The sequence below is a fragment of the Netta rufina genome (genome assembly GCF_964035555.1).
Source record: "Netta rufina genome assembly, chromosome: Z".
Lineage (NCBI taxonomy): Eukaryota > Metazoa > Chordata > Aves > Anseriformes > Anatidae > Netta > Netta rufina.
In genome coordinates this window covers 51,198,242-51,220,863 of record NC_140126.1, presented here as the reverse complement: position 1 = coordinate 51,220,863, position 22,622 = coordinate 51,198,242, and the positions used below count along the sequence as shown (strand labels likewise).

Sequence of the window (22,622 nt, the reverse complement as noted above, 5' to 3'; positions counted from 1 at the left end):
TTTCTTTATTATTCTGCATAGGAAAAATACTGTTTTTCTTTTTTCTTTTTTTTTTTCCAGATAATGTTAATCCATTTGTTTAAAAAAAAATAATAAAAATATTCCATAGGTCATGCAAACTTTTTCTGGTTGTGCTTTCTCATGATTCTGAGTCCATAAAAAAGTAAGCGTACACCATTTAACATTTACCAAAGTGTAATTATGAGAAGCTACCTTGTCTAAGTCCTGGTGTCAGAGAATTTCTGTAATTGGTCTTCCAAAGCACTGGGGTTGCCATTCATAGCTTTTCTCTATTACTACAGCTTTTCAAAACAAATATGTTGCATACACATTTATGTCAAAATATTTATTTAGACCATTTCTGTTTTGTAGCAGGAAATAACTTTAAAGCAACTTCAGTTACCAGAAAAATCTTTTGCATTAAGTGTTAATCAGCTTTGTGGTTAGAAATCATATATACCAGTTTTATGGTAAATTATGTGAATTTACCAGTTTATGGTAAATTATGAGAAAATTATGTGTATTTTATTAGCAATACAGAGATGGAGAGTGGAAAACACTTCTCAGAAAATAAACTGTGACTAAGACATACAAATACATCAAATTGTGAATTGAAGTCCTAGGTGCTCAGAATAAAACATGTTTTATGTGTTCTGACATGATAATTTGAAAGGAGAATGATGGCTAGGCTTTTTTTCTGCTATTATAATTCAGCATCAGGCCTTCTGTCTGACCTGGAGTGAATGACCATTTGTTTCAGTTTTAAGACAATAATGGCATAACATCTGTATGAATTAGAGCAGAAAAGTAGCAGCTTAAGACATGGTATCGTATACTTACAGTATCATCTGAATAACTGGCATGATGCTCCCCCTTTTTCTGGAGTGCATCAGTTTCACTCAGAAAAAAAGTTGGACTCAGCTTGAGCAGGCTTTGTTTTGCCAATTTGTTGTATTTGCTAATACGAAAGGAATAGTGAGAGTGAAGCATATTACATTCTCTTTGACACTCTCTTGGAGAGGATATGCTCTAGTGGTTGCAGCCCCTTCTGTTTCTTTGCTGCATCTTGGCTCCTTCAGCCTGTTCTGTAACCGGGAAACCATTTTGTCCCATGTAGCTTTACTTTGCTGTTGCCACTGGGGCATGCAATTTGTACCTTCCAATCTCCTCGACACAAACTGGAAGTATTGGGGGATGGTCTTGTACTTCCAGGGATGTACCAGGGTGAATCACACAGAGTCACAGAATTTCTAGGTTGGAAGAGACCTCAAGATCATCGAGTCCAACCTCTGACCTAACGCTAGCAGTCCCCACTAAACCATTTCCCTAAGCTCTACATCTAAACGTCTTTTGAAGACTTCCAGGGATGGTGACTCCACCACTTCCCTGGGCAGCCTGTTGCAGTGCCTCACAACCCTTTCAGTGAAGAAGTTCTTCCTAACATCTAACCTAAAACTCCCCTGGCTCAACTTAAGCCCATTCCCCCTCGTCCTGTCACCAGGCACGTGGGAGAACAGGCCAACCCCCACCTCGCTACAGCCTCCTTTAAGGTATCTGTAGAGAGCAATAAGGTCGCCCCTGAGCCTCCTCTTCTCCAGGCTGAACAAGCCCAGCTCCCTCAGCCGCTCCTCGTAGGACTTGTTCTCCAGGCCCCTCACCAGCTTCGTCGCCCTTCTCTGCACCCGCTCAAGCACCTCGATGTCCTTCTTGTAGCGAGGGGCCCAAAACTGAACACAGTACTCGAGGTGCGGCCTCACCAGAGCCGAGTACAGGGGGACGATCACCTCCCTAGCCCTGCTGGTCACACTGTTCCTGATACAAGCCAGGATGCCGTTGGCCTTCTTGGCCACCTGAGCACACTGCTCAACACTTGTTGAACTTGTGAGAAACATCTCAAATAATTTTCTTCAGACAGGGTCTTCTATGAAGCTATTTTATTTGCGACTGCAATGGCAGGCATCCTGCAATTAGGAGTGCATTTTAGTAAAAAAAAAACATGACCTTTTATTCCCTATTACCCGACACCTGATCACCTCCCGTTTCCTCATTGCCCGAGTACTACAGGTTCTCAAGCTACTCAACACTCCTCTATACCATGTGTGTACAATTTTTCTTTTTTTTTCAACTCTTTAATTTCTCCTTTCTTATGTTTAGAGAACTTGTGATCTTTGTTTTACTGTTCTCACACTGCTCATCCTGTTTTTCTCAAGCTTCTACCTTATTTTGGAGCAGTGAGGCCTTCTACTGTCCACTTACCTACTTAGCATTTCTCCTTATGTAATTCTCTACTGCAAAAACACAACTTTGTTTCTCACACTAGTACTGGAGGTGTTCAAAAGATGTGTTGATGCGGTGCTTAGGGACGTGGTTTAACAGTAGTCTTGGCAGTGCTAGGTTAACAGTTGGGCTTGATGATCTTAGAGGTCATTTCCAACCTACATAATTCTATGATTCAGTCCTTTACCCTTCCAAATAAATGAGAAGCCTCTCAGTCAAAACTTCTAATTGTGAATTTGTTACTTGTGTGTGCCTGATTTTCTGAGTGTTGAGCCTGAGCTGCCGGTTTCTGATTTACAGAAGTTTTGGCTCAAGATAGTGGCAGTTCTGCTCATAACATACGTGTAATTATATAAGACTATATTATCAAATCCCACACATGTAAATGAGTTACTCAAACGAAGTAGATGCTGTGGTCTATTTACACTGCAGTTCCCTGCACTGCAAAAGAACGATTACTGCAGTCACAATTTCCTGGTGTCTGCCAAGGAGATGCCTCTGAGGCATTCAGTTATTTGGTGAACATGTGAGAGCTGAAAAAAAAATCATGTTTCTCCAGAGGAGTCTACTGCTCTGTCCGTCTCACTAAGTGAGCAACCATTCTTTTGTGTGGCTGGAGCACGGAGCGTAGGGAAATCTGTAATCATACAGTTAAGGATTTTTGCCTAGAATAAATGCATAGAAATCTTCTGAAGTTTGCTGTCATTTGTGCACTTGTCCTGGCAATCCCACTGTCATCTTTCTAACAGGTTAATATTTGTACTGGAGTTCTCCAGCTTTCCTTGATAGCATTAAGCTATGCTCTATTAAGCACTTCTGCGCTGAGATAAGTGTCAGCTCTAAAGATCTTGGCAAGTTTGTTGGTAAGAAATTGTGTTCCAGTCTAATAAATCTGTTCCAGTAACATTTTCAAGTTTACTTTTTTTCTTTGATACTTGATTTTCATGTGGTTTTAGTTAATAGGAAGGGCTTGTGGCATTTGTATGATCTCTAATCTTTTTAATGTGTTTCCAGTCCTCCTGTTCGGCGTCAGAGAACAAGGAGAGATCGCCTGTCTCGACATAATTCCTTTAACCTAGATGAAAACTATCACCGTTTCTCCTATGGACAACAGCAAGCAATAGAAGAACCCAGAGCCTTTCATCCACCGAACGTATCTCCTCGTATGTTGCGCCCAGCTGCTCACCCGCCACAGCAAAATGCAATGATGGTTGACATTCACGATCAGGTAAGAGTTTCAGGGTACAAACAGACAAATGTCACAAATTTTTTTTTCCCAAATCTTAAGATCCCTCTCCACCCCAAATTAGTTGGCTATGAAAGTCACATTATCACTAAATTCTGTTTGTCCTCTTAGAAGTTGTTATTGTTGTGTACTGTTATTGATGTATGAAGTGCTGCAGTGGCAGTGGGGAAATAAAAATTCCAGAGCGTTAGTAAAGAAGGTTGAAAGTTAACAATTTTCCAATACACCTACTGGCATAGTGCTATAGGCCTCCTGCCCACCCTTGAAGTGCTTTTGCTTCTGAAGTTAATTTAATGTGATTAAGATGTAAGATGATAATCAAGAATGTGTTCTGTTTCACATGAAGTGCCTCTCCTTAGCACAGGAGCCTATAAATTTTTCAAATAAGTTATTCAGAAGTAGAATTCACAATGCCAATAATTGGCTGTGAACATAACAGCAGAAACATGACAGTATTGTCACAGAACCAAATTAGTCATCCAGACCTAATCAACTCCTTAAATTACATGAAAAAATGAAATCTGTGGTTGGTCCAGAAAGCAAATAATTCCTGAGACAGGAATTGGTACAGAGTTCATAAATGAAGACCCATAAAAGAAGCTGACTTGCTGATGTAACCTTTTGTTGTTGTGCAAATCAGCAGGCTGCAGCACAAGTGCATTAGTTGCTACACAGTCATGAACTAGTTATCTGGACGTCCACTTCTCAAACTGCACGTGCATGGAATGCAACTCTTAACTGCCCTGCTTGAAAGCGTACCTGCATCCAGTGCAGCTGCATACAACTGCTGCGCTGTACTACATCTGCAGAGCAGAGCTCAGTGAGGAAGTATTTGCATTTGGGACCAAGTGCAAGGGTGGAAGCTAACCACCAGTCTAGCCACCTCACAACGTAGCGTTTAGATGAACAACTGTATTGCTGCAGCATCTTAAAAATTCAAAACATGCTCTTGCTTTGTGTTGCAAGATTACATCATGACAAGCCTGGATAAGCAGTTGTTCCATCCCACTGCCTGTACCTTCCAAGCACCATCAGATGTCAGTGTTTCCAGACTAACTGAGGTCTTCTATGGTGATGTTTTATACTTCAGAGACAGAATCATTAAGAGGTCGTTTTTTATTCTTATTCTGAGCATTTCTGAATCACACCCAGCATTACACTGTATGCCTAATTTTTGTACCTGAGCCAGAACCAGGTCAAATTCAGTGTCTCTCCTGAGAGTGGTCTCTGTCATCAGTGATACATATGTTGAGGCTTTAAGTTCCATACATTGATCCGTGTTCTTGTTTTGGCCTCTATGTCTAGCTGTACACTACCAGTTCAGTAAATTAGCTGTCTTTAATCATTCTCACCTTCCTGATGAGCTCTCCTTGCTTGTTAATTTCCCATGAGTGAGTTCTGTTTTAGCAGAACAAGAAGGAAGAATGAGCTTCTCTGAAATAATTACTTTCTGTGAATCCATGTTCCCTGACACTAAGGCTTTCTGGTTTTATCAGAGCATCAGAGATTTCTTACTTGGTGTTAAACAAACAAACCAAAACAAAATAAGAGCCTTGGAAGTTTTAACATTTTAAAATGAGAGATCCCTCTCCACCCTGCCCAGAAACTGCTGATCAGTGAGTAGTATTCCAATGAGAAAAGTATTTGAAAGAACAGGAATTGCAGTCATGTGCCTCCTTTTATAGACCTTCATTGTGAGTATATTTTTCCTGATAAGTAGGTAAAGGCTTGTTAACTTACCCAGCATGCTGTTAAGAGTTTAAAGTAATTAAGTTATTTCAACTGTTTTTTTTCTTTTTGCTGCAGATCCATCAGGGCCAAGTTCCCGTTTCATACACAATGACAACGGTGGCTCCACACGGCATACCACTTTGCACAGGCCAGCACATCCCAGCCTGCAGCGCACAGCAGGTCCCAGGGTGCTCAGTGGTTTTCAGTGGACAGCACCTTCCAGTTTGCAGTGTACCTCCGCCTGTAAGTGGGCTTCTGTAGTTTACACCAGATCCAATCTTAAACAGAAATTGCACCTTGGAGCTCCCACATCTGTGTGGCTTTAATTACACTGGAAAATGACATATTTTTTTCCAAGTGCTAAATTGTAGTGGCATAGCAATGCAGGCCTTAGAACTGGTAAGCATATGTATGTTGCTTACATACCAGCTTAATAGTGCATGACTGTTCTTAGTGTAAAGTCCTGATGGCTTTTTGTTCTAGTGACATGCTGGTTTATTATCTGATTTCATATCAACAGCTGTTTTGTGTACTTCTAGATTTTTAGAGGAACACTTCTAAGACTTTTATTAGTTAACTAACCAAGAAAAAAATCATATTTTATAGAGACCTCTCTCGTGGATTGGTTATACAGAAAGGTCTGATATTCCAAATTTACTTTTCTTCTGAGAAGATGATCTACTGATCCTGAATGATCAGTAAAAGCTGAGAAGTGCTCTTCTGTCCGGAATGCTCTCAAAAAAATGAAAATATTCTTTAATAATGTCTTTCAGCCTTTCTGGGAGTGCAATAAAGTGCCTTGACTGACTTACCAACTTTGAACATAAAAGAATCTGAACTATTTTCTCAGAAACATTCAGATATCAACTTATAGATACTACTTTCCATTTAATAGCATTCCCATGCTATGTTATTCTGTAAAAATTTCACCTTTAAGTGCCAACAAATGCCAGGGCTGAACAAATGAAACGGGTACACCCGAGAAGTTTTAACTGTACAAATGAAGGTTGTAGAACCTGCTGGTAGAGTCACAACTATTTTTTTAACCCTTTTCTAGTATAAATCAGCAATATCATACATAAAAATTATATAGTCAGTGTCCAGTAACTACTTATAATGTTGGTATATACATTGCCAACATCTGCCAGCCATGCATTTCCTAGCAGTGTGTAACTTAGCTTTTCCTCTGTTGCATGTTCTGTGACCAGAGAATATCAACTAGCCTGTGGCACTGAAACAGAACTCGTGATGTGACCACCTATTTCTTTGTTCAAGCTGATTCTTGAAGAGTGAGGGTGATGTGCACTCAGGTTGTCCAGAAGCCATTTATCCCCATGAGAGACAGTAAGCACTTAATCAAGTGTGTTGAGAGGATGGATGGACATCAGGAATTAATCAAGGTTGAAATTATGTAATGTCAGCAGGCAGACTTTACACTTTTTTCTGTAAAGTCACAGAATAATGTAAGTTACAACAGGGCTCTGGAAATCATCTGGTGGTCACCAGTTTCCAAGGATGGAGATTGCACAATTGTTCTGAGCACCTGCTCCAGTGTTAGTATGTCCTTACAGTAAAGAGCTGCTTCTGATTGGAATCTGATTGGAATTTCCTTGGTTGCAGCTTGGTTCTATTGTTTCTTGTCCATTCACTGTGCCCCTTGAGGAAGAGTCAGGTACCCATTCTTATGAATTAGATGAAGGCAGGATTAAGGTCATTACTTAGTTCTCTCTTCTTAAGGCAGAACAAATCCAGTTCTGCAACCTCTTCTTTTATGCAGTGTGATCAAGGCTCCTTGGTCTTTTGGCAGATCCATCTCAGGATGTCAGAGTCTGGTTTTGGTACTGAGAAGGCCAAAACCAGACACAGAACCATCCACTAGGACCAATCTTTGTTTTTCTTGTATATCCACTCTGCAGCCAGTCTCAAAGTGTCCTGATCCATGAGGTTATTCTGTCCCAGTACCAGACTTCATATCTTGCCTTCATTGAGCTTTGCATGGTTCCTGTCATCTAGTTTCCCCAGACTGTAAAAGTACGTTTGAGAGACATCACTGCTCTCCAGCATATCATCTTGCTCCCCCTGACTTCACCTGTGAACTTTGCAGTATCATTTTGTTGCTTTCACGAAATTAGTGTAATTCAGTATATATGCAACTACAAAACAAACGTTATCTATAAAAGATCTTCATCAGTTCTGCTGTTTGAACTTATGCTACTGTAAGTTTTAGAAGTTTTCCAAAAGTCTGAATGAATAAACAAATAGTTTGCATGATCTTTCAAGTGGAAAGACATGAAACTTCATTTGCTCTTACTTGAAATTTAAGTAAGCATAGCACAGATCGTTCCCAACGTATATTGCAGATACTGCAGTAACATATCCTGCTGTTAATTGTTACTGTACAGAGTCTTGGGATGAAAACTATTTTACGGTATTCTCCAGAGTACTTCCTGTTTTAAAGAGTAGTCATGTTGGACAGGCAAATTTATCTTCAACTACTTTGGAGAACAGTTTTCAATGTAATGAACTATAATAACTGTTTTAACAGAAACATTTCTCAATGGTATTTACTTTTTTATAAAACAAGATAGTAACTCAAAGAATAGTCAGCATTTAAGAAAAACTAATAAATTAATCTGATACTGTTTCAGTGCATCTAAATGTGTTTGGTGATGACAGTGCATAGCAATGAAGTAGTGATTCCACCTTCACTAGTAACGAATTTTAAACTGGATCTATCATTCTGTCATTATAGTTAGCATGTTTAGTATATGTTGTGTGACACAAGACTCAATGAAAGAGTGAGAGATCAAAACTGTCATCTACGTGACTTTGTAAAATTTCATAGGCTTTGCAAGTAGGGTGGTGGAGTTTTAAATTTAAAACTGTCTTAATAAAAAACTGTCTTAATAAAAAACTGTCTTAATAACCATCTTTGCTTATACAAGACAAAGGTACCTGTTGTTTTACAGGTAGCAAATATGTTATGAATTGCTCTTTTAATGGCTAAAAATGCAACAGGAACGCCTGACATTCTGGTAACACTTCAAAGATCAGGAAAAAAGAGAACAAAGATTTTCTTGATCCTCTTCATGTTTAGAAATGGAAATAAAACTGAACTCTTCCATGAAGCACATTCACGCCTTCATCATACGTGTGTTCAAACTTCAGTGCCCAAAGTTGCTTTCATATGAGTAACTGCAAAGACGAGAGAACAAGGGCTACTTCCCACAGTAGGTGTATCTCACCTGATTCAGAGCACAAGGCTCCCCTCGAAGTGCAGAACTGAGCAGAGCTTATGTGTTATTCTTAATAAATAAAGCAACATATGTTTTAAGGCACAGGTTGATGTCTGGGAATCCCTCAGCTACATCTACAGCTTAAAATGTTTGGAACAGTTTTGCTTTCAGATGCCATTTTGAAGGTAAAACATGAGAAAAAGTTAGCAGGGTAAACATATCCACTTTTTACTTAGGAGTTTGTCTGATACTGAGTATTGAAAATCCCACTGACCTCACAAGAACTAAGAGCTATGTCGCACCTAGCAGATGTCACACTATGGAATTTTTGTAGCCTGCATGGTGCTAGTTACTGACCATTGTGTATTAGAACAAGTTGCTATTTGTGTGTTTTGGAGGCTCTTCCAAGGAGGCAAGAGAACTGCTTTCTTTTAATGACATCTTTCCATGATAAGCATGGATTGTTCTAGAGGGAGTGTTTGTGCTAGAGTCAAAAATGTGTTGTTTTCATTTTATTTCAGATGCTTCAGGCATGTTCGGTCCAGCACCTACCAGTACCGTACGCAGCATTTCCACCCCTCATTTCTAGTGACCCATTCCTTTTTCATCCTCCTCATATCGCTCCACACCACCCTCCTCACTTGCCTCCTCCAGGACAGTTTGTTCCTTTCCAAGCACAGCAGTCGCGGTCGGTAAGTAATGCTTCTTACCCTCTCTCCTTAGGATTGGTATGGCTGAATGGGCAAATAGTGCTGATACCTTACTCAGGAAACAGGTGGAATTTGTTTAAAGTTACAGGTTTTTGCCCTGATCCTTCCTTAGCAAGTCTATAGCTACTTAGTGTGAAGATGAAAAAATAAATTTAAAATTCACCCTACTTCTCTTCAGATTTCATCAGCTGTTGTCTGTGCTGTGTTTCCAGGGGCCTTTACTCTTCATCAATAAGATGTATATCTTCTTTACCAATGGTTTCTTCAGGTGTTTCTTTTCCAGAAAGCCAGAGAGAATCCAGAGGAAGCTGTGTAGAGCAGCAGTGGTCTACATTACTTAGAAGTAGAGGAAGGTTTAGCAGAGAGATAAGGAAGGATGGGATGTTACTCTTATTACATGCTTCCCCAGTATTACTTATCAGTTAATTTTTAAACGACCAGTGGTTTTGCTAGAACATGATGACCATAGGGCTTCCAGGTATATTTAGGAGCCTATAGTCTCTTTTTTTCTCTCTCTTTTTTTTTTTTTTTTTTTTTTTTTTTTTTCACTTACAGATGTTATTGGCACTTCTTGCTTATGCAGACTTGGCTTAGTGATAGGGACTGTGCAAATATAGGAACATGTGACCCTGTTCTGGATTTGGGGAGAGAAGCTAGGTTTTCACTACTGGCGTATGGCTTGTACTGTGGGTCTGTCAGTATACTCCCATCCATTTGTTTGCCCCTCTGACCAGAAGATGCCAATATTCCACTAATGCAGAAAGAGTTTCATTAATTACAAATGTTGCTGAGACCTATCCATGCAGTATCTCAGGTGTGGCTAACCATTGTAACAGCTTTGTTACGATGATGGTCAGCATAAGAAGGAAGCGGAGTTTTCCTTTGCTGCCACAAGGTGGGATTCGTAAGCTGAATTTCTCAAAACGGTGGAATTTAGCATCAGGAACAGAAAGGTGTGTTAATGAAACAGTGACAACTTCTGGTGACAAGTTCTTCAGAACTGTTGGACCTGGTGGATGTGCTGCAACTGACCAAATTACAATGCTGAACTGGAATCTCACAGTTCTGAAACCACCGGACTGTGCTCTGGATGGGACTTCTTGCATAATCCTCCTAGGAAAGCACCTGCTTGATTACTGGCTGTCATTCACAGTTTAATATCATTAAAGTCACCATCTCACTCTCCTCTTTTCAGATTGTCTTGACACAATTTCAGTTCTCGTCTTTGGTTGTTTATTTTTTTCTTTCACATAGTTTTACAGTGAGAGCAGCCTGGCAAGAAGGAGAGCAAATATTTGTCCTGCAAAATGCAAGAGACAGGAAATTACAGCCACTCCTTTATTTGCTAGATCGCATAAATTCCTAGTCAATAAGCATGGCTAGCTGGAAAAGGTGAATTTATATCAAATGTGTAGTGCTATCTTTGCTTTTTGGTAGTGTTAATGACACAGGAATTGTTCGTATTCTGTCAAAGTGAGTACTTTAATTTTTTTATCCCGTACAATTGGCCGCAGAAGGGCAGAGTATGCATCTGGGATTTCAGTTCTTTAATGGGGAAAAATTGCATCTCTATTACCACAGCAAAGATTTTTTTTTTATTTTTTTATTTTTAGCCACTTCAAAGAATTGAAAATGACGTGGAACTGCTCGGTGAACATCTTCCTGTAGGAGGTTTTACGTATTCTCCCTCAGCCCATCCACCAACACTGCCTCCCTCAGCTCCTCTCCAATTCTTAACCCATGATCCTTTACACCAGGAGGTGTCATTTGGTGTTGTAAGTATTGCTTTCTGCATGACACACTAATTCATGCTGCACTGACCATCTTGCTCGCAATTCTGTACTACATTTTGTCAAAAAGTAACACTTCTTGCCGTTGTCCATTAATGGCTAAAGCTGCAGCTGTGGTGTTTCCTTTAAGCTCATTTAAATCAAGTTAAGGATAACCTATGTATTGATACTAGTAAATAATTTGACAACATTATCTGCAGAGAGAGTGAGTGATAGCAGTTACTTTGAAAACGTTTCATATTACCATACAGTCCAGGACTTCCACTGCAGAAACTAGTTTGTGTGGTTTTGAAAAGCTCTTGTCACTTATCTTGTAGTTAATTCTTCATCTGTAAGGTGAGTTTCTACAAGTCAGAAAAACTAGAATGGTTTAAAAATAGTTCTTTTCCAGAGTGTTTGTAATGTGCTGTCCTGGTTTCAGTAAGGACAGAGTTAATTTTCCTCCTAGTAGCTGGTAGGGTGCTATGTTTTGGATTAGGATGAGAGTGCTGATAACATGCTGATGTTTTAATTGTTGTAGAGCAGTGCTTACACCCAAACAAGGAGGTCTCAGCTTCTCACTCTGTCCTGTTAGCGGGCAGGCTGGGGGTGCAGCAAGAGCTGGGAGGGGACAGGACCAGGACAGCTGACCCTAACTAGCCAAATGGGTATTCCATACCGTATGGGGTCATGCTAAACAATACATAGGGGTGGCTAGCTGGGGGGAGGGAGCCAGCCGCTTGGGTATTGGTGGGGCATCGGTCAGCAGGTGGTCAGCAATTGCATTGTGCATCACTTGTTTGTACACGTTATTAGTAATAGTACTATTTCATCATTATTGTTATTGTTATTATTATTTTCCTGTCTTAATAAACTGTCTTAATCTCAACTCACAGGCTTCACTTTCCCATTTCTCTCCCCCATTTCAGAGCAGGAGGGGGGAGGGTGAGCAAACAGCTGTGTGGTGTTTAGCTGCTGGCCGGGTTAAACCACAACATGTGCCCACAAGCAATTGTATGGAATGCTTCTGTACTACAGACTTCCATATTACGGAAACAGCCAAGGTTGATTTAAGGCACCTGTCTAGAGGGCTACAAGCAGTGCAGCTGCAGCAGTACAAAACAATGAAACCTGGTCTGGGTTAAGATCTGCACTGAAATCTGTGCTTTGTGGTTAAGCTACGTCCAGTGTCTGTGCTGCTTCCATGGTCTCTATGGTGCACTTCAGTTTGCTATGTTGTTTTGTTTGAAAAAAGCCTTTCCCACATGTGCAATGCTTGAAGAAATAACTGCAAGGCAAGACTAGGTGGATTTTTTTCAATTTTGACCTGTGCATCAAGTCACCGGAAGGTTTTAGAAGCACATTGTCACTTAAACCTTTACATAAGAATGAAATTTTAGGACCTGTGAAGACACTGCTAGCTTTGCTTTATCAGTCTCTTGAAATCAAGCAACATAGTTTAAACTAAAGTTGAAAACATTTTTCATGAAATTTTCATTCACTGTGAGACACTTTCAAAGACACTTAAAAACTTCGGTAAATTGCTTGGATTTTATTCACATCATCAAAAAAATCTGGAGTTTTTCTTGATTTCCATGTTCACTCGTTAAAAGTAGATAGAAAACAAAACAGCATTTTTTTTTTTTGCAAGATATATATAATCTTTCCTCTCTGGTGTTTTTGTTCTGTGTTGCATACAGTTGAGGGGTGGAATAAAGTTTTATTATGAATAATCGTACAATGTTTTATAAAGCAATCCTAAGTATTTATAAAATTTCTCCAGTGGTTTAAAATGATTTTCAGAAAAGCTTAGTATTTTTCAAGTGGTCATTAATGTTCTCTTTAACAGCTATGGTAGAATGGCTGCATCCCTGATTCTCTTTCAATCAATGAACTGAAAACTGAACACAGCACTTTATAATATTTCTGAGTTGCAGAATTCATAGAGCAGTAAAGCTAGTATTTACTCCATCTAGATTGGGATCTTACTAGCAAGAAAAAGACCCTGTTTTTTATATTGTGTTTATATGTAAGTCCGTGGCTATTAGTTATGTCTCCATTGTAAATTTAAGAATTTTTAGCTAAATTACTGGTGGTGCTGGGCTTCTGTATGTTCTTAAGTTTCAAACATGAAAGAATAAGTACTGTTTACTGAAGATTTTGAGTGCTCTTTGTTCCAAAAAAATAAATGCCTTAAAGCCTTCAAATTTGAATTCAATAATGGTATGTGAGTTTCCTTTTAAAAAATTACTATAATTTTTTTAGTACTCTGAATATTTCTGGGAAAATATAATTTACTAATAAGTGGAAAATTTCTACTATATAGGTTCCCATTTTACTAGGTAAAACAAGGAATTTTGAACAATGACACCATAAACCTAAATACATGTATTTAAGTGAAGAGCCCTGTTCTATCCGTGGAAACTGAAGCTGTAGGCTTGACCATCTCTTTAGGCATGGTCCAGATGCAGGAGTTGTACTAATTTAACTCCACAAGTACAGCTTAAATCTTTCAGCCCTTCTTTAATGTGAATGTAATTATATGCCACTGCTTTCTTAAATCCTGCTTAGAGATTTTGCTGTAGTGCATTGTAGCAGTGCCCCATAGCAGGCATTAAAGCATTATACTAACCAAAGAATTCATGAAGATAACAGGTACAGATCTTTAAAGGTTTTAGTTTAAGATTTAAGTCTTCTCCACTCAACCACTTGTGCACAAGCCTGCATAATAGCACCAGGCTTAAAGCAAGTCACTAGTTCATGTCCTGTCTGTTTCCCAAACCAGCTGACATGGGGACTGAGCACAATAGATGTTGCCAGGATTCCTGCTGCATGTCACTATTGCTTAACATGGAATGGCACGAATTTGTTCCTGATAGGAATTCCTATTTCAAATTTTTGTAAGAGAGGCTTAGATTTTTGGACTTGAGCAATGGCTGGATTTTTTCTAATAAAGTCTTATTGAAAATGGATTTTGATATTCAGATATACTTTTATTTCATGGTTAGGTAAACCACACATTGAATCACAGGATAACAGTGGTTGGGGTTGGAAGAGGCCTCTCAGGTCCTGTGGTCCAGCCCCTGTCCTCAGTCAGGGACACCTAGCGCTGCCCAGCACCGTGTCCATGCAGCTGTTGAATATTTCCTAGGAGGGAGACTCCATAACCTCAAAGTTCCACTTCCACAAGTTTCAAATGACACTTCCTTTCTTATCTCTTGTAGCCATACACACCGTTCATGCCTCGAAGGTTCACAGGGCGCAGCAGGTACCGATCGCAGCAGGCAATACCACCATACCCCTACCATCCTAGCCTACTACCTTACGTGCTGTAAGTTCCAAGAACATTTTCTTCCATGTAGGTTTAACAAAGTGAGTTAACCATTCCCCTCGACAGGAATTTGCTGTCTTCATGCTTGAACTCTACCAGAGAACAGGCATAGGCTGCACCAAAAAGGAGGAAAAGTTCAGTTCCTGTGTGAAGTTTTCAGCCTGTTCTGAATAACATACACACTTAGAGAAAACACAAGTGAAGGATTTTGTACAATATACTTTTGTGTCTGTACCTCTTGTTTCTGAACTCTCCATAAAGATGACTTCAATATGGAAGTTCATCAGTAGCATATCCTGATTATCTTCATTATGTGTTGTAGACTTTAAAAAATATATATAAGCTTCAAGAATTTTGTGTTGGAGTTAGGAGAATTTAGGGTTCCTGATCATTGTTTATGTTTTATACACTTAAAGAAATAAAATATTGTTTAAGTCCAGACCATAAATGCAATGTCAGTATTATTATCACACCTTATAGTAATGTGTGATAATCAAGAGGTCCATATTGGTGATAACGCTAAACATTATTGTAAGTATCAGTTAAGACATGCATGCAGTTAAAAAGGCCACACTGACAGTATCAGAAATTGGCAGAATTAGCTTTTCCCTTTATCCTTTCATATCAAATATATATTCTTGATTCCAAACTTAACATTTTTATCAGTTCTGAGAACTTGACATTTTGAGAGGGATCGATAACTTTACCTGTGCTGTATGTTTTTGTGCTTTCCTTCAGCAAGATGCTGAGCCTTACCATTGTTTGCTCTCGTAGATCAATGCTTCCAGTGCCACCTGCAGTTGGACCACCTTTCAGCTTTGACTTGGACGTGGAAGATGGGGAAGTAGAAAACTACGAGGTTGGTGCGCAAAATGAAAATACATTTAAAGAATAGATTTAGATCAAGCAATACATAAAATGGAGTTATATTTTGCATTTTATCCTGGTTTTGCCTTCCAAATAAATATAATAACCATGAAGACAGAATCCGGAAACCATCCTTTCATATCTGTTTGTAGCACTGGATATCTGAGGTGCTTTGCTTTACCTTTTACCAGTTGCTTTTTCCCAGAAAACACCCTTCCAAACTAGTAATCATTAAATTGTTCAGCCTTTATTTTCTACATGCTACTCTTCTTCTTAATGATAAATGATTTTGAATATCGAACAAGAAAAGTACATTCAAAAGAAAAGTTAGTGTTCTTGTGTACATAACTGCAGAATAGCATTAATATCGTAGGATTAATCGATCTAAGTGTAACACTTGTAAAACTGCTTTAGTGGCTCTTCTTCTTGACCCTTGGGATGGTACAGGAATTCACATCTATAGATGCATAACCATGTCTAATATCCTAGGCAGTTGTGACACAATTCAAGCTGGTGTGCCTTTGCTGGTTCTGAAACTACCAGATTCCCTTTGGATTCTCTTTAAAAATTCCTTCTTCAAAACTCCTTACTTTTGCATCTCTTCTCCAGTGCTCCTCTGTGCAGTAGCAGTACACCATTGCCAGTTGAACAGTGAGCGCTTCTGTTGTAACTTCTGTGCTAGTTCAGAAGAAGCATCATCTTGTTTGTAAAAAATGCCCATAGGTTTGGCAGTATTAGAAATCTGCTTGTGACCAGTACTGTTTTGCAGCTTTCACCAACTTCTCTGGGCATTGGTTCTCTGTTAAGTTCATAGTAGTATTTTCCCCAGGTCCCTTGGAAGGGAGTGCAAGTTACATACATGACAGAGTGCAAAATTAAGTACACAAGAGGCTCCTGGTTGCAAAGCTTGACTCACAGAAAGTGAACACAAAATTCAACAAAAATGAAGTATTTAAGCTTTGATGGTATGCACTCATTTTCCAGATTTATTATGAAGTCTCCATCTCCCAGTTCATCTAGCCCACGTTGTGGAGTGGAAATCAGAAGCTGTTCCTTTACATTCATAAATCACAGAATCACCGAATGGTTTGGGTTGGAAGGGACCTTAAAGACCACCTGGTTCCAACCCCCCTGCCGTGGGCAGGGACACCTCCCACCAGCCAAGGTTGCCCAAAGCCCCATCCAGCCTGGCCTTGAGCACCCCCAGGGATGGGGCACCCACAGCTTCTCTGGGCAGCCTGTGCCAGGGCCTCACTGCTCTCATAGTGAAGAGTTTCTTCCTAATATCTTATCTAAATCTACCCTTTTGTTATTTAAAACCATTGCCCCTTGTCCTGTCACTACACCCCCTGAAAACGAGTCCGTCCCCAGCTTGCCCATAGGCCCCCTTTAGGTACTAGAAGGCCGCTGTAAGGTCTACCCAGAGCCTTCTGTTCTCCATACTGTACAACCCCAACTCTCTCAGCTGCTTTTCATAAGAGAGGTGCTGCAGCCCCTTGATCATGTTTGTGGCTGCCTTCTGGACCAGCTGCAATACTTCCTTGTCCTTGTTCTGGGGGCCCCAGAGCTGAACACAGTGCTCCAGATGGGTCTCAAGAGAGCAGAGTAGGGGGGAAAATCACCTCCCTCACCCTGTTGGTCATGCTGCTTTTGATGCAGCCTAGTATACAGTTGCAAGTGCACATTGCCAGTTCATGTTGAGTTCTTGGTTTCTTTCAGAGGACTAGAATCGTAGTATATTCTTAGGAAGCTAATCTGTTGACTTTTTTTTTTCCCGTTTACCTACGCTATTAATTTCATAACGGCATGAGGGGATCTTTCAGAAGCAAAACACACATGAAGCTGTGCAACCACAGTAGCATTTTGAAGTTTGGCCCTGGATTTTGAAATCCCAAAGAGTGTATTTTGCTTAGTTCAGAAAGATGGTCAAAAGATGTTGGTGGACAGGACTTGCCATGATGTTTGTTTTGTAGGGTTCTAAACATCTCTTAAGAGCGTGATTTGTGCTACCAGGTTGTGTGGTGGTATATTATGGCACCTTCACCAGTAGCAGAACCAGCACTTGTTTAAACAGAATTTGTAAATACCTCATTTCCTTATTTTTCAGGCACTGCTGAATCTGGCAGAACGTCTGGGAGAAGCCAAACCACGAGGACTAACAAAGGCAGACATTGAGCAGCTCCCATCCTATAGGTTCAATCCAAACAACCGTCAGTCAGAACAGACATTGTAAGTACATTTGGGTCTTTCAAGGTAACACAATTTATGTCTGTATTTGACTTTATGTCGATTGCAGCCTTAACTACGCTGGAAGAGCTGAAAGCAGTCATATCAGTAACCAGTTTTTTCTTAGATTGCTTTCCAAATCAAAAACTCTATGACTTCACTGTAAAATGTCTACATAGTCTCATGTTATTTAGAATTGTTTCAATTTAGTTCTTCACATTTAAAAAATTTTAAGTTGAAGAAAGGGTGTTCTAGGATTCAGCATCCTAGAATCTAAAATAACATTGTCAGTTTGGATTTTGGCCTGTGTTAAAATAGCTTCATGTGTTGAAGTTTCAAGTGCTTCTGATAGAGTTTAGTCAGTGGTTTAAGAGTGCATTTTCTTATTTTTAAAATCCATTAACTTACTCTGTCTGCAAGATCTGCACAACCAAGTGGGAAGAACACTATTGATAAAAAGGTATTTGAAGTGACTCAGTACCAAATTAATTGCAAGAATTTTTTTCTTTCATATTCTAGTGGCTGTGCTCCTCAGTTCAACTTCAGCAGCAGTAGGGAATGAACACAATTTATATGCCTGTATTTTATTTATTTAGATTGCAGCCTCAGCTACACCAGAAAAGCTAAAAGCAGTCATATCAGGAAACAATTGTGGTTTTTTGGGTGAACTTTACAATCGTCTCCACCATTTTAAATTTTTGGTGAAACATCTGTTCTGTGGATTGGATTTGTAAATTCATGTGAGAAGCAGCACTGGTTTTGTGATGTGAAAGCACAAAAAAAAAAAAAAAGAGTTCCCAGTTTACCTTGATCCATTACACTTCTTCAACCACAAATACAGATAACTGTAGAAGCTACTGAGTTGCAGTCATACCTGCAAAGTTGTGTGTGGAATGTATATTCGGCGTTCTCAAATAACTGATACATTTAAGCTTTGCTGTCTTTTTTTCAGGTGTGTGGTGTGCATGTGTGATTTTGAGTCAAGGCAGCTACTTAGAGTCTTACCCTGTAACCACGAGTTCCATGCCAAGTGTGTCGATAAATGGCTTAAGGTAAAGTCATCTTACAGAGAATTCATTATGTTGGGATTTTGAGGAGGGGTGGTTATTATTTGGGGATTTGTTTATTTTACTGTTCTGCTTCATTTTATCTCTTGCTTCATGTTTCTATTATTTATGGTAGAAATGTCAACAGACTTGAAAATACAAATTTGTTTATCTCACCATAGGGAAATTCTATTTTCAATAACCTTTATAGCAAAGAGTAAATATGAATACCCTCCTTCCCTGCTTTGCTATCAACATTAGGTTTTAGAGGACATGGAGTGTATTATGTGTGTACATATGTGTATGCATGTATAAAGTACAATATATAAAAAAATATAAAACTTAAATAAAACTTTTTAAAATATAAAGCTTATATAAAACTTAATTATAGTTACGGCTTTACATAATTATGGTACACATTTCAAGACGATCTGAGAAAAAATAGAAGGGTCTGGAATCAGGACAGCTCAATAAGATGACAGAAAATAACAGCTATATAGAAGGTATGAAGAACAGGAGATACAAGTAAGTAGACAGTACGCAGACATTTGTACACGCTGCATTAGCCAGATATATTGCCAACAAAGTATCCTAACAGCTCGCCTTTCTTCTATATTTTCTTCTATTCAGCTTTATTTTAATCTTTGTAATCTTTGTAGAACATCTGAAACTGCAATGATTGTATGTTAAAGTATGTTGGAAGCAGTCCCTAGAGGACTTAAAAATTAAATTAAAAACTAAATTAAATTAATTAACAACTAAAATTAAAAAAAAAAAAAAAAAGTAAAAGCCCTTTCCTTTTTGGCTTCATAAAGGCAATAAAATATGTCTTTGGTATACACTAAAATACTTGCCGAGGAAAATTAATAATCAAGTTAATATTGACAACATTCTTTCAGCTAACTTTCAGAAGAACTGTTGTATCTGAATTCATGTACATACCTGAGAATAAGCAAGAGAAGTATAAACATCTGTTTGTTTTATCTTCAAATTAAAAAAAAATAAAAAAACACAACCACATAGATGTATCATATTTCATTCGGTAACTGCTAATTAAGTAGATAATGTATATGAAAGTGGTATTCTCCAGTGACCCCATATTCCTCTTGGTGCTCAGGAAGTGTTCACACCACATTTTAAAGTATTTTCAGTGCATAAAACTTCAGTAATTTGTGGAGTTGACAAAGTAGCCATGGATAATAGTAAGTCTGTTTTATGAGGAACAGAACTAGGATCATTGGACAGCGTGTGAGACAGAGGATGCTAAAGGCTTATATAGGTTAAATTGACTATAAAGATTTTAAAAAGAAAGCTCTTCCTAGACTATTAGTGCAAAAAATCATCCCTGATTTATGGAGATCCTGATCTGCAAATTGCTGGGAGTTAAGAAAATACATCAGGGAAGTGGCATGCCAGCTTGTCCTGCTCTTGTGCCCCTTATTATTGCCTGCTATTGGTCTCAAGAGCCAGGCAATTAAGTGAAATGAAGATTTTGGGGGACTCTGTGGCAGTTCTAGCGTTATATGCACTACTTTCAACTGGTAGTGAACTGGAAAGTGAATTCAAACCAGCAAATAGAAAAAGCAAGCTTACATTAGCCTTTATTTTCAAAACCTTAGATTTACTGTAGTAATGGTGAAACAGCTTTGTCTTGATGTTCCTGTCCCAGCTTAGGCACCACGTATTTTCTAAGAGGTCTAAGTATGGTACATTCTAAAGTTTGATATATCATAGGAAAACTGTATAAGCATAAGAGTATCACCTAGATGGGTAAATAAGGTGAAAGAAATACAATCTAAGTGTAAATGAGGTGCAAGCACATCTACCAAAAATGGTTTGTATTTGCATAACATATACCAAAGCGGAATGCAAAGAGACCTAGCAAGAATAAAGCATCCTAGTGGGATGTTGCTGAAGCAATGTGTGTAGGTTTAGTTTCATGGAACATCCATGAAGATGCTATGTCAAATAAAGATTATTTTGCCTTGCAAACCAGAACAAATTACCTGTACAATGTCAGCCTATTGTAATATAAATAAATAAATAGATTACAGGTAAAGCAGCAACCATCTGGAAGCGAGGATAACAAAGATATTTTGGGTTGTAATTTTTTGCTTATTTCCATTTTTTATACATTTGACAAATCGCTGAATATTTTGATAGTATGATTATGTCCACATCTACATAATTCACAGCATCCAGCCAACATAGTGTTAATAAATTTTCCAAAGGAAGGTAAAAATCTTAGCTTTTATTACTGTAAACCTTAAAAAAGAAAAAGAAAAAAAAAAGTCCCTAAAAGGTAAATAAATAAGTAAAAACTAAAAAGTCAAATTGACAACCTTTTCAGTTTAGCCTTGACTGAAAAATAAAGAAATAAAAATTAAAAAAAAATAAAAGTTTATCCCTCTTTTTTATTGGATTAAACTAGTGGAAAGAATACTGTGTATAGTTCCACTCATTATATAGTGTATGCAAGCAAGAGGAAAAATTCTTTTAAAGTGCATTATGTCACCTGCTTCAGGTTATATTTTTGTAGTTAAACGAGGCTAAATACTTGTGAAAGAGCAGAGGAGATACTTGTATTAGAGCAGAGGAAATAGAATTAACAAGAGGGAGATTATCCTTTTTCTTTTCATAGTATTGTTGACTCTCATATTTTACAGTATTTGGTTATTCCTTAATATCATAAATCCTTTGGTCAAATATGAATACATGAGAAACTTTTTATTTCATAAGGTAAGGTTTAATCATCATTCTAAAAAAGGACAGCTTGAAAATATGATCCATCTTCACTTTTAGGATTTAGGTCTAGCTGACAAGGAAAACTTGATTTTATGTATAACAGTCCGACAGGAAACGCGGTATTATATATGAGAAAAGACAAACTAAATATTAAATATTTTCGCTTGGTTCTGATCAATTAACACTAAAGAAGTGCAGCGGTTGTCAGAGAATTCTAGTGACATTACAGATTCATTGCTCTAAATGCAGTTGACTTTAGCTAAAAATTTCTATCAATCGTAACTAAATTGGTTAATTCATGGTGCAACTCTCTGTTACAGCACAGAAAGTTGGCTTGGCTGAAGGAGCGACTATCTTATGCTTCTTTTTGCAGTTAGTCTCCTTAAATATCAGGAAGGGGAGTGAATTTTAAGAAAGACAAAAGAATGCAACCAAACTTAAAACAGAGAATCTTGAAAAATTGCTTAAAAAGCAGTGCCTCAGTGCACGTGGCTATTCATTTTGTCCTGGCACAGTGGGTTTGTTTCTGCAGATTCTGCCAAGAAATTGCACTTAGTAATATATTCCTACTGAATGCTGTGTTTCATGCTACTAATGGTATATACTTCATTACTTATCTTGATAATTACCCCTTGATTTATTAATCCATTGAATTTTAAAGAATATGCCTTTTCATTTTAGAAATCATGTTAGCTGAACTATATGTAGAGTAATGCAAAGTAGTGACCAACTGATGGCATTGTTTTCAAGTAGTTATAAAACTGCTAGAGAAAGAGCAAGGAATAACTTCTGAAATGATTCTCCAGTTCATGCTTTAACAAAACTATAAAGCGATATTAACTATGATATAAACTATACATCAATAAAAACAGAAGCAATTGACAGAAAAGATGGTGATTCATTTTAACTGACAGTAGTAAGAAATGTTTTACAGTAATAACATGTTACATTGGCATTTATAGCTTGGATTTCAAGCGTGTGGCATTGAGGTTGGAAATGAGACCTGAGGAGCCATGTTTCTTCATGCTGTCAGATCTGTTTTCACTAAAAAGTTTGTCTACCTTTGAAAACCTTGGAGTTGACAGTGGCTGGTCCTGTTGTTTAAGGAATTGTGAAATACAGAATCTGGGACAGGGAAGTGTTTCCTTCCCCCTGCCAAAAGTAAATGTTTGTCATAAACGTAACGTTTTGTTTGTGATGTTTCCCCTTACTTTCTTAAGATGAAATTATGCCTTTACTTAAAAAGAGGAAACGAAGACAGAAATACTCCTGGTAACTCCAAGAATGTTACATTTCATCTGTGTTATGCTTTTAAGGAAGCTGTGAAAGAGTTGCAGGATGCATATTTTCAGTGAGTGCCTTAGCGAAGGGATAAACTTACACCTCCTTTTCTGCATGTTACTTAGGCTTTGAAGTTTAATACCTGTTTAGCCAGGTT

The 22,622-nt window shown here is 38.3% G+C and overlaps 1 protein-coding gene across 1 annotated transcript in view; it reads left to right on the top strand.

The window, feature by feature from the left end:
• Positions 1 to 22,622, top strand: part of RNF38 (ring finger protein 38) — a 119,915-nt gene that overhangs the window by 93,230 nt on the left and 4,063 nt on the right. The window contains exons 4-11 of the mRNA XM_084304733.1: positions 3,292 to 3,505; positions 5,330 to 5,497; positions 9,012 to 9,182; positions 10,814 to 10,975; positions 14,194 to 14,300; positions 15,075 to 15,159; positions 17,275 to 17,396; positions 18,346 to 18,445. Of these exons, the coding sequence (XP_084160859.1) occupies positions 3,292 to 3,505; positions 5,330 to 5,497; positions 9,012 to 9,182; positions 10,814 to 10,975; positions 14,194 to 14,300; positions 15,075 to 15,159; positions 17,275 to 17,396; positions 18,346 to 18,445 (1,129 nt within the window). The remainder of the gene's footprint in view (positions 1 to 3,291; positions 3,506 to 5,329; positions 5,498 to 9,011; positions 9,183 to 10,813; positions 10,976 to 14,193; positions 14,301 to 15,074; positions 15,160 to 17,274; positions 17,397 to 18,345; positions 18,446 to 22,622) is intronic.